The following is a 13,276-nucleotide window of genomic DNA, read 5'->3' as shown; positions in this document are numbered from 1 at the left end:
CTGATTATCAAATAATTCACTCCATCAATTAAAAAATTTATGCTGCGTGACTCCTACCCCCAGATAGCAAATAGTAATTGAAACGATGTTAAATCAACGTCCCACTGTCAACGATAAAATCATTGAATCAACGTCGAACTCTGATGTTGATTCTTCATCATGTTGCACCCTCTATTATCATTGAAACAACGTTTAAATCATACCTAGAGATCAACAGAATTTCAATGGTATTTCGATTACAATGGATATTGAAACAATGTTGAAATCCCAGCATATCAACAAAACTTCAATGGTGTTTTAGCCTAGTATACCACAGGTTTAATCTGAAGGTCTGTAATTTTAATAGCCTATAATATTAAAAACATTATTATTAGGCTATAATCCTGCTTTATCGACAGCCATGGGCTAGCAAAATATTGAAAATAGAAACTATACCTTTAGGCTATAACCTAGACTAGCACAAATGACACCCCACGCATTCTTTAAAAATTAAACAATCATTTTTATTGTATTATTTCATTTTTTCTTTTTCTTTTAACGTGCTAAGTCCTGCTGCGTCTGTCTTCCTTCTTCCAGCTCCTCCCGCTCGGTCTGGGGCGTAGCGCAGCCACTTCTGTACAGCTTGAGCGAAGTCATAGTGTTTGCCGTTGTAAGACGTTGAGGCATCTAGAATACAAGTAAAAAATCATGTTTATTATTTTATTAAATCAGAACTAATTGTTAACTCAACAAATTAAATATAAATAACTGGATACGTATAACTAATTAAATAGCAAATGTATTGATTAGAGTTACCATAGACAAAAGATTTTTCTGGTTGACTAAATTGCACATTAATTTCTGCTTAAATACTGGGTGCATGGAGGAATATGCATAAATCTCACCGCAAAAACAGGCTAATAATAAGGCTATGTCTTTAAAATTAACGAGGCATTTTAATTGTTTCTAAATGAAGTATGTGGGGCTAAGCCCCCCCTTGACGCCGCCAGGCCTGGTTGTCAGGCGCTGTATAATAACAGTGCGCGCGTGACGCGCGCGCTTCCCCGCGCTCAGAAAAGTTGCAGAAGATCATCAAAAATCATGATATCGCATAAGCACTAGTATAAAACGACTGTTATCATCTCTGAAAACAAGCACAATGGAGTTACAAAACTGTATCGCACGCATATCGCAGCCCTGCTCGAGGATTATTCATATTTTGGATTTGTAGGCTATTACGACGAGATGGTCTAATCGGCATTTCCAGTTAACGTTACAACTCGAGACAGTTCTGCATTGAGTAAAGTAAAGGTAAAACATGTATTTTGTGTAATTCTGGCCCGCCGCGGTCACTGCTGTGGGTAGCGCTAGCGCTAGATAGAGCACTATGCTAGCGTTGGTTCCGCCGGTGTTCTCCGGCGGTCAGAAGAAATAGCGGTGCTGTGTTAATAGATTTCACGACACTAGCAATGGGTACAGACATGCATTTTGAGCTAGCTGTCACAAAAATAGACTGGACCAGTGAGGTTTTGCTAACTTTATAACCTAGAAGAGAACCACAAAGTACTTTTGGCAGATTTTGACACATTGGTAAAACAAAAATCTATTTCAGTGACTGCAGCACTGCGTCGGTTACTACATTAACCATCATGTTAACGATCAACCTAACAGTATTTGATTTGGTACAATTCATTCATATCGAACATTAAGCAAACTTACCTGTACGCTTGTGCCAAGGTCCAGAAATGAGCTGTGTTCGGTGCAGTACGTTGGTGTTGATCTCCCGGTCAAACAAAAATCGATGGATTTTCAATCATATTTCCCGGTCAACTATATGCGATGACTCTTCAACAACAGCGTCGTTTCCCGGTCAACTATAAATCAATGACTTTTCAACACATTCAGCGATCGCCCGGTAAACCAAATATCAATGCTTAATCAATCATAAAGATAACTATAGATCAATGTTGTTCCAATATTGTTGCCATCAACATTAATAACATCAGGTTTTCATCGATATGGTAATGGTGATTCAACATTTATTTTGCATTGAAATTTCAACATCAACCATAATGATGATTCAGATGGAAAAACAATGTTTATTCAATGTTGGCTTGCTGTCTGGGACCGTGTTTTGATGGGCGCGCGCGCTGAACATTCAAGCCGCATTTGAACTGGAGCGGACTGAGGGCGTTACCGTGGAAACGAGGCAGCAGCTCAACTGACAATCAGCAAAACTCCGTCTCTCACTGTTGTTTTAACTACTTTAAGGTAAGTTTAGTCCATAAAATTACACAAGTAGTAGCCTACATACAAATGTTTCTGAGACTTTCTTTGATGTAAATTACTCGCTTCCGTTGAATATTTAGTTTATAGAAATGGTTTAGTGTCTTCGCAAAAGTATGTTAGCATCTCAACTGTTAGGCTAACTAAAGGTGACGTTAATGTAGGTAAACTAATAGACTTGAGCTGTAATTTTGGGCTTTTAATCACATCTTATGTGTAGATGAGAGATTTTGTAGTTTGTAGGTTTTGCTGACAATTGGTCAATGGATGAATGGAAATAAGCTAATTTATGTAACGTTAACCTAAAAGTAACTTATGCACTGTATGGTTAATTCATAGTTATCACGTGACGTCACACCATTACGCCCACCTGGAGGGCAAAATAAGGCTTTCCTCCACTGCCCAGTCATTTTATCAGGTTTGTAGTTAAAACAGTGTTATTTAAAGATCAAATTAAATATACCGCTTATTCATGATGCATACTTTGTACAGGTAAGCAGATGAACACAGAACAAATTATTTATAACATAATATTGTTTGTCTTCTCCCCTTTACAGAATTGTTTGCCATCTAGTCCTGATCACAGAGTTCAGCTCCAAACCCAATTAAGCAGACCTGAGCAGCTGATCCAGGATCACCAGAAACTCTGCAGGACTTTGGTCTGGACACCAGTGTTGTAAGTTCAGAAGATAATGCAGGAGATATCAACATTGTCTCTCAAGGTCCACTTACATGCAGAGCTTTACTCCAACCTAGTCCAGCACACCTGAACAAGCTAATCAAGGTGCTAAACTCTGGGTGCATATCACTCAGGTCTCTAGCTCAGTAGTCAGTATGTTATCGGAAGTTCTGAAGCTCAAAACTTTAATCACACGAGACAGTTCGCTACAAAATGACATGTGATAGCTGATTTTAAAACACAAACCATATTTTATTTCAGCATTTATACGTCGCTAGACAGCTAATGTCTAATCAAGCAAACATTCACACTTTATCTATGACTTAAATCTTGCACAAATATGTAGAGGGAAAACTCAAGAAAACCATTGTTTTTTTACATTTACATTTTGGTTATTGTTTTCTTTCTCACTTTAGATGCTGGAGAAAAAACAGCCAGGCTAAAGCATTCAAAGTGGAAACTTCTGTCGTGGCTCAATAATCCAGGATTGGGACGGTGGAAGGAGCAGATCAGAGATCAGGAAGAGATCTACTGGTGCTCCTCAGGAACTGATTTACCTAATGCGTCAAACATTACCAAACATTTTCATCACTCACCTTCATGTCGTTGCAAACCTGTAAGACTTTCGTTCATCTTTGAAACACAAATGTAGATCTTTTTAATGAAATCTGAGAGCTTTCTGTCGTTCCATTTCACAGTTTATGCAACTACAACTTTCAAGGTGGTAAAGACATTATAACAATAATCAATATGACTAGTGGTTCAACCTCAACTTTATGAAGCGACGTGAATGCTTTGTGTGTGCAAAAAAAAAAAAACATTGCATCTTTATTCAAAAAATATAGCCTACATCTCTGACACGTGTTCACGGAGCACCACGATTCATCAGGGTTGTGTTGGCGAGAGAGCCGGCCATCTCATGGTGTAACATGCGTCGGAGATACATCATTTGTGAATAAATACGTAATTGTTTACGCACACAAGGCATCTGTTAAAAATATCTTCATTTGTGTTCTCCACAAAAGTCTTATGGGTTTGGAGCGACATGAGGGTCAGTAACTAATGACAGAATTTACATTTTTGTGTGAACTATCCCTTTACTGTTTTCTAATTTGGTTATAATTGGTCATTGTTCTGTTTTATAAACATTTTCAATATTTTTAAGATTTATTGTTTTGAAAAAATGTTTATACAGAAAAGAAAAATTTGATAAGTCACAATAAAAACTTTAAAATTGTTAAAAAAATTATGTTTCAAATAAATGCTGCTCTTTTGACAGTTCTATTCAAAGAATACTGAAAACTGTATCGTAGTTTCCACTAAAATATGAAGCCGTACAACTGATAGTAATCAATTTTTTTGAGAATGAAATCATAATGATTTCTGAAGGATCATGTGACACTGAAGACTGAAGTAATGATGCTGAAAATTCAGCTTTGCATCACATGAAAAAATTACACATTACTATATATTTACATGTATATTTATGAAAAGTTATTTTTATTGTAGTAATATTTCACAATATAACTGTTTTTAGGGTATGCTTGATCAAATGCAGGCTTAAATTGTGATCAGGAGTTTTTTTATGTGAAAGATGTATCTGATGTGTCAATAAACGGTCTGCAAATATTTTATGAATTGTTTTATTATAAATATTAAATATAATAATTTATTCACGGTTGAAATTAGGCAAATTTTGAAATTTTTAATTTGTTTTTTATAACCTTCCTGGAACCTTTCGGCAACGTTCCCGGAACGTTCCCCTAACCTATAGGGAACGTTCTATTAACGTAAAGAAAACTTTCCTAGCTAACTAACAGGGAACGTTAGAATTTTTGTTCTGAGAACGTTCTGGGAACCTGAAAATAACTTTCTGGGAACCAAAAATTGTTAACTGGGAAGATACGCGCGGTCTGCATGATGTACTTTTGCAGTGCGCGGTCTCGCCCGCCAGTATTTTATTTACAAATGTTCTACAAAGGCATCATATGTCTTGGAATGCAGTTGGCTTAAGCCTATATTAAAAATATGAAAATCCCCGACAGAAGCTGCTTTCAATTTCAAATACTCACGCACGCTTTGCGAAGAGTGCTTGAGCATGCGGCTGTGAGTGACTCTGTCTGTGTGGTTAACTTGCATCTCAAAATGCTTTAATGATGCAAAATAAATGTGACACAGTCAGTTATATCTTAAGTTCTTAAACAGACAGGGCAAACCACATCTTATAATTTCAAAAGAGATAAAGACGTTCAGACAGCCTACTCTTAAATCCTGAAAACACTGTTTATTGCTTGTAATATTTTTCCCCCCCTCTTTATTTATTTTGAAGCTATATTTGTTAAAATTATTAACATGTAATTGTATTTATTTAGTTTTTTAATGTGTAATTATTGTAAGTAGGCCTACTCATAATTATGTAATTCAATATTTTAAGTTTATTAATAAGATCAATTAAAGAAAACAATGTGATCGGCTCATGAGATGAGCTGCCTAAAGATTCCATTTCCTATTTTACAATGATTGATTGCTTGTTTTTGTTGAATAATAGAAAAGATAAAGAGCTTAAAAAAGAATTGCATATTAAATCGCAATGTTGGTAAAACTAAATCACAATTTAATTATTTTCCAAAATCGTTCAGCCCTACTTTTATCATATCCAGACTCAAATAATGTGTTTCTAACAGCAAACACTCAGAATAAAGTGAGATGATCTGCTGATGATCCTGAATGGCTTGTTGAATGAGTGTTGATAGTCTGAGGCTCATCAATATTAACAGATCTGCTGAAAACACTCTTTATTTTATGACAATAGTTTCTATGTTTAGCCTATGTTTATTTCTGTTTATGCTTTCAACTGTCATTCATGTTAGAAACATTCAAGCACTTCATCACTTTTAGATAAACAGTTCAACTATGAAGTGGCTGCATAAGTTTCTGTTTTTTTTATTATTATTATTATTCTTTTTTATTGAAATGGTCAGTAAAGGGAGGTTTCATATTGATTGTCAACATCAGGTCAAACTCAAATTTATTTTTTTAACTTACATTTTACATTTACATTTATTTATATGGTTGATCATTTGTAACAATTTTACCAACAATGTACCTGAATTGTGTGTGTATTTTTACAAACATGTATAACAAATGATAATAATTCCAAAATGTACAAATTTACAATCTACTCTGCTTTACTGCAAACATTTGTGTATTTTCTCGCAGTGAAATTCACTTGATCTTGTGTTTCTTGTGTCACACTTTTCACATGCGTGAAGTCAATGGAAGGAGAAGTTTAGTGTGAAACAGCCCAGCCCTTAATAATTAAAACGTTTTAGTAGTTTTTAACATAACTGTATATCAATCTAAAACTTGGTGTCAAAATGTGGCAGCATTGTGTATTTTAATGTTCATATCATGTTAGATAATTGTGTCATTGATGAAACATATTTTATAGTTCTCATGAAAGAAACATGGGATTGGTGGCTATAATGTTTAAAAAAATAATAACTGGAAGATCAGTGCACCTCATTCATGGAAAGTTTCAGGGACGTATAAATAATTTATAAAAAAATAAATAAATTGTAATATTTTAAAGCAGTTGTCGGTTACATCTGGGATAATTTGTATCTCCATTCACTCCATATTTCTCTCTTTTAATTATTTTGATTACTTAGAAATTTTGAAAATGAGTTTTTCTTTGATTTCAGACCTGATGGAAGAGAACAAGGAGAGTGAAGAACTGTGGGAAGTGAACAAGGAGAGTGAAGAACTGAGGGAAGTGAAGGAGGAGAGTGAAGAACTGTGGGAAGTGAACAAGGAGAGTGAAGAACTGAGGGAAGTGAAGGAGGAGAGTGAAGAACTGAGTGAAGTGAAGGAGGAGAGTGAAGAACTGAGTGAAGTGGAGGAGGAGTGTGAAGAACTGAGTGAAGTGAAGGAGGAGAGTGAAGAACTGGGGGAAGTGGAGGAGGAACATCATGTCAAACCTGGAGAAAAATATTTGAGGCGCTCAAAGACTAAAAAGACATTTTTAAAGAAAAGAGCCAAGAAATCTACAACCTGCACTCAGTGTGGAAAGAGTTTCTTACGCAAACAAAGTCTTGAGATTCACATGAGAGTTCATACTGGAGAGAAGCCCTTCTCATGTGATCAATGCGGGAATAGTTTCACAACCAAACATAGTCTTGAGCGTCACATTAGGATCCACACCGGAGAGAAGCCATATCCATGCAATCAGTGTGGGAATAGTTTCAGCCGATCTACACAGCTTGATATTCACATGAGAATCCACACAGGAGAGAAGCCGTTCACATGTGATCAGTGTAAAAAGAGATTCTCAGACAAAAAATCTCTTAAGATTCACATGAGAGTTCACACCGGAGAGAAGCCTTTCACATGCAATCAATGTGGGAAAAGATTCAGTCAACTCGCACACCTTAATGCTCACATGAGTGTTCACACTGGAGAAAAGCCATTCCCATGCCAACAATGTGGGAAAAGTTTCAGTAAATCTTCATACCTTAATTTTCACATGATGATCCACACCGGAGAGAAGCCGTTCACATGCCATCAATGTGGGAAAAGTTTCAGTAAATCTTCATACCTTAATTTTCACATGATGATCCACACCGGAGAGAAGCCGTTCACATGTGAACAGTGCGGGAAAACATTTCGCTGTGCATCACACCTGAAGAGACACCTGAGAGTTCATACGAAGGAGAAGCCACATTCATGTTCTGTGTGTGGAAAAAGTTTTTCACTGCTGCCATACTTACATATCCATCAGAAAATTCATACTGGTGTGAGAGAGTATGTGTGCTGTGAGTGTGAGAAGACTTTTACTAGAGCTGAACATTTAAAACAACACCAGAGAATTCACACTGGAGAAAAACCTTTCAAGTGTTCACACTGTGACAAGAGATTCGGTCAGTCATCATATCTGAAAACCCATGAGAGGATCCACACTGGAGAAAGACCTTACAAGTGTTCACACTGTGACATGAGATTCAGTCAATTAATAAATCTGAAAACACATGAGAGGATCCACACTGGAGAGAAGCCGCACACGTGTGATCAGTGTGGAAATAGTTTCTCTAATAAAGAACACCTGAAACGACACATGAAGATCCATGCAGTGAAGAAATCACATCACCACAGTCTGAGGTCAAAGTAAGTAGTTCATCTTTATGTGCTGAGAAACAAAAGCTGTTTTTCCACCTTCAGAAAAAGTTCCAGTTGTGTTTCCACTTGAGCTGGTACGGCACGACACAATTTACAGTCTAAGGGCCAATCTCATTTCTCTGTCTTACCCCTTCCCCTTCCCCTTCCCCTACCCCTTCGTCTGCGTCTTCCCCTTGCCCTTCGATACCGAGTGAAGGGGGGTAGGGGGAAGAACGTTTCTCTAAGAAATGAGACACCACTCGATTACCGTTTGCGTCATCTTCCCTTTCCGCTAGCTGGCTGCTACGTCAACAGAGGCGATACGCGTTGATATAAACAAACGAAGATGCCGTCGTCTCGGGTTGTGATATCGATTGCCTGGTCTCCCTTTATCTTTGCTCGCTTGTGTGCCATCAGTCAAAGACATTGTTTTATTGTATTTAACGGCGGCGCCGGCGACACCATAAGCAAAACATTAGCAAACGGCAAACAGCGCATAGCTGCTAGCTAGCGGTTAACTAGTGATTCAAAACAAAAACATTACAATTAAAACCGCTTGAACGTTTTATTAAAGGTATCATAAAACACGAGTGTCATTGAACTGCTGAAAATACATACATTTGTGCGACTCACTTCTGGGAAATTCCTACCCCTCTCTTTCAAGTGTGGTCCTCCGCAGACTTCGTTTCAAGGGCTATGTAGCCCTACGCCTTGGCCCTAGCCCTTAGTCAAAATGAGAATTGGGACACCACTTCCCCTCACATGAACGCGCAAAACCGAGGGGAAGGGGTAAGAGTAAGGGGTAAGACAGAGAAATGAGACGCAGCCTAATTGGTAGTCTTATGTGTTACTGTATGTCTTAAGTCAACAAAAATATTAACTTGTAACAACAAAATTATTTGGCTTCATTAAAATGTGTGCCTAATTTAGTCATTAAAATAATCAAATAAGTCGAAATAAGTGGTTCAGATGACCAAAGCACAAGGTTTTCCTCAATAATTAACATTTTAGCTAGTCGTCCACAGAGCTACTTGGTTCACTGAGCTGCACATGCACTGCTAATATGTGAACAAGAACGATTCGTTCACCTAAAGATTCTTTCAAAAAGAACGATTCGTTCACAAATGAAACATCACTATTGTGTAGTGACATCGCCACTAAGGATTGGTCACTTGCCTGTTGCCTGGCTAAGCGACGTTAAAGCAATTTGAGCAACTTAAACACAAATGAACCCCTTGAGGTCGGCAAACGCGGCCGCATTTTGCTAGATTATTTTTCACATAGCAGCAAAATAAACTTAAAATACTCTGTTATTTATGGTCGTTTATACAGACTTAAGAAATATGAAAAAATAAACTGTTAAATGTCTACTTTTTTTGTGTGTCCACCTACAAGCGAAAAAAAAAAACATTTTGTTTTTGTAAAATAAAGACAATAAACAGGTCTTTATGGTCGCCTGTCCGTCTCTGTGAACTTTTTTTTGGAGCACATCTTTAAACTTAAACAAAACTCAGCGAATACTATTCACCTAGGCGTGAGCAATATGTTTTTGATGATCATTCAAGTGTGTACTTTTAAATTATCTAATTCAAAACTAAATCAAATATTCTCTGTTTATGTAATCTGTACGAAAAGAGAGAGATGTCAGTCGTTCTCATCTCAGCTCATTATTTTTAATGTGATCCCGCCCACGGAGAGCCCATGCAAACTGTGAACGCCCCCAAATCAGCTCGAGAAAAAAACGTATAAGCAATGTATCAAACCTCAAATTAACATTTATATTCCCTATAATAATATTCAACCAATTGGTTCACAGTTGGAAGCATCTCAATTTATTTTTATTTTTATTTTTTTCACAAATTGTGCTCGCAAACTGTATAATATCCAAGATAAACATGTCCAGTAATTGTGTGTTAATTCTCATACTGTATTTTCAGTTTTGGAATATGTATCCTCTCCCAAAATTTGTCACTAATAAAACACAATAAAATTATTTCAAGAAAAGGCTTATATTTACCTTTTAATAGTTTGTTTTCATCTACCTTGTAAATATATTTTTGTATTAAAAATGTTACAATTACAACAACAATTCAAGTGTAATCTTTCTTCGTAAAAACTAAAGTATACATTTTATCATATTTAAAAGTTAACAATGCATTACTTCGAATATAGCCTACATTGGAACAAACACTATAATAACATATTATTTGATTATTTTTGACAAAACATACTATATTTAACTGAGCAAAAATTGGCAAACAAAAGCTTGTTCGATGTGGCAGTCTATAGAAATGTATAATCTATCCAAAACTAGTCAATGAAACTAGTCTCTCTCTTTTCACACAGATTACATAAACAGAGAATATTTGATTTAGTTTTGAATTAGATAATTTATAAGTACACACTTAAGTGATTATAAAGATATATTGCTCATGCCTGGGTGAATAGTGTTCGCTGAGTTTTAAGTTTAAAGATGTGCTCCAAAAAAAAAGTTCTATCAGTTGAACCATTTTTTTTTTTTTTTTTTTTTTTTGCTGCTGCATGGTTAAAAAAAAAATACTATATATAGCCTATATTTGTTAACTCACTGGGTGCGTTGAGCCGCAACCACACGCCTACAAACATATTTGTATTGTATATTTGTACAAACGTATTTAGATGAGAAATCAAAATTAGGTGAGCAAAAAGAAGTAGGCTACTATGTGGGACCATTTCGACAGAAAGGGTGTAACTAGTAACGTAAGTAACTAGCAAAATATGCTATGCGGTATTAAAATAAAGCATTAGTGCAACGACGCAATCTCTTGCGATGCAAACATCAACAAGCAAATGAAAGGCGCTTCCCGAAGCTGGTCACTCCAGCGAGACGTTATCTCTGTTTTCCCGAACATCTGTTTTCTGCCTCGGGTAGAACTGTCCGCAGTGCTTCACTCCAAACTAATGTTTTTTAAATAAAAACTAGACAAGGTGTGGATTGAGGTAGGCCTGCTATTTTTATTTGACGAAATTTTTTTTCAAAGCTTCAAACTGAATATAATCAATACGCGTTGCATGAACCACATTTGTGTGGCTATCATGTTTAAGATTTCTTTAAATGAAAACGAAAAGAGTTAGTGTGGTGTTTTATCACATATTTCGTTGTCTCTAAAATATACAGAGATAGCTGGAGTAGCAGAGCGAGCTGAGTGACTCGCGCTGCGTCTGAAGGTGGGCGGGGTTAGGATTTCCCAAGATTTTCCATGATGAAAGTGACCAATCATAAGAGGGTCAGTGCCCTCCTTGGTTTCCGCCCCCAAATTGTCAAAAGTCATGTAGACTCGAGCGAGCAGAAATCAGCTGAGCGAGCAGAAATCCACTGCGCGAGCAAAACAGCACTCCGCGAGCAGAAGCCCGCTGCGCGCGAGCAGGATTCCACTGTACAAGCATGAGAGTATGCCAGACGCTCGCTCGCAGCTACCTGTACACCTCTCGGTTGTTGAATTTGTGCGCGAGTACTTTTATCATGCCAGCTGAAGGTTCATTTTTGCGCGTGTGAAATAACATAATGTGCTCGTGAGCATGTCTTACACGCTCATAACATTTGACTAAAAAATGACGCCATAAAACTGATTCAGGGCCATATTTTAACAATCTGAAACGCAAGTGTCCAAGCACAAAGCGCAAGTAACTTTGTGGGCGGGTCTTAGCGCTGTTGCTATTTTCCCGGCGGGATAAATGACTCTTGCGCCAGGCGCAAATCTAAAATGGGTTGGTCTGAAGTAGCTTCATTATTCATAGGTGTGGTTTGGGCGTAACGTGAAATAAACCAATCAGAGCGTCATCTCACATTCCCTTTAAGAGCAGGCGCGCTTGTTCTATAGCGGATTCCTATTATAACGGCGGATTTGCTAAGCGCGCGCCAGGAGCGGTTCACAGCCGAGGAGAGCAACACTCTCGTCAGAGACGTTGGGGATGGAGAAACCCACCCAAATTAACTTCGGTTAAAAAGGCGTATGATAATTAATTTGGGTAAATGTGTAAGCTAGATGTATGCTTTTATAATAAATTATCTATCTATCTATCTATCTATCTATCTATCTATCGTTCCTAATAATGTATGATTTGCAAAAATGAAAACTGCTGCTTCTGTGTAGATGAGAGAATCAAAGTGTATGTTGTGCACACGCTACATTGATTATGGCCAAGCATGCTGACTTTAAAATATTTTTTTCCTGGTTAGTGGCGCAATTGTTTTCTAAACCTGCAAAATAGCATGAGGGTTTTTTGCGCTGAACCGCCCAGGGAGCGCAAGTTCATTCCCTAGTTTAGCGACGTGCTTCTGTGGAGGGAAAAGCGCGCTTTGCGCGGGTACAAAATAGGAATGATACATCGGTGTAACAACATGATTAGCAATTTTTTTTGCATAAAATGGTCCATTGAAACTCACTTGATTTAATGTTTCTTTTAGACCTGATGTACGAGAACAAGAAAGGAAAAAACAGAAGCCAAAAAATCTGTCTCCTGCCCTCAGTTGTAAAAAGCACTTCACATGAAAATCAAGTCTGAAGATTCACATGAGAGTTCACACTGGGAAGAAGCGAAACGCAGGAAGTCCTTCACTACAGACGATGAACTGAAAGAGCACCAGAAAATTCACACTGGAAAAACCGTTGAAGGCACAGTTCAGGAGCTGAAGAAGAGGCCATAACATTTATGAGAGATATGAATCTGATGTTTATTTTTTACTCGTTTGTCATTGTTTTTCATCAGAACATCTAGTGTCTCTTCCACTTCTACTCTTGGAATCACAATAAATAGTTTCATGTATCTTTGAAACTGGACTCTTTTTCTTCTCTTCTTCTCTTGAGATGCTTTGGCTCTTATAAAGAGTCAGTAAAGAGAGAGATCTGTCTCATTCTCCTTCACTTTTACTCAATGTTTGTATTTGCTTCAATGATTGATTAAACTCTTTACTCATTTTTATCATCTCATTGTTATTGTCCTTTTTTGTTTTCTGCTGATTCTGCTTGAATCAGAAATAATTTTAGTTCTGAAAGTCATGAAGTATCCTGATATGATTGCTTTTTAAAATTCTCAATAGAGCTTTTAAATGCCTAACTAAATTATAGTTTACCCACACATGACTGACATTGAATGAGACTGCTGACATTATAAACAGTTTCACCCTTGATATCCAGT

The 13,276-nt window shown here is 37.0% G+C and overlaps 1 protein-coding gene and 1 long non-coding RNA gene across 2 annotated transcripts in view; both read left to right on the top strand.

The window, feature by feature from the left end:
• Positions 1 to 13,058, top strand: part of LOC307171157 (uncharacterized protein) — a gene marked incomplete at its 5' end in the record, with an annotated part of 38,231 nt that extends 25,173 nt beyond the window's left edge. Inside the window, 2 exons of the mRNA XM_079892615.1 lie at positions 6,649 to 8,107; positions 12,546 to 13,058. Coding sequence (XP_079748741.1) covers positions 6,649 to 8,107; positions 12,546 to 12,630 — 1,544 coding nt within the window. The 3' untranslated portion in view covers positions 12,631 to 13,058. The remainder of the gene's footprint in view (positions 1 to 6,648; positions 8,108 to 12,545) is intronic.
• Positions 2,594 to 4,570, top strand: LOC307164032. Its single transcript, XR_013822195.1, has 3 exons — positions 2,594 to 2,683; positions 2,823 to 2,941; positions 3,361 to 4,570. It is a non-coding gene; the product is annotated as an uncharacterized lncRNA (long non-coding RNA).
• Positions 13,059 to 13,276: the final 218 nt, after the last annotated feature.

This window comes from Squalius cephalus, assembly GCF_949319135.1.
Source record: "Squalius cephalus genome assembly, chromosome: 1".
Taxonomy (NCBI): Eukaryota; Metazoa; Chordata; class Actinopteri; order Cypriniformes; family Leuciscidae; genus Squalius; species Squalius cephalus.
This window is presented reverse-complemented; position numbering and strand designations above follow the sequence as displayed.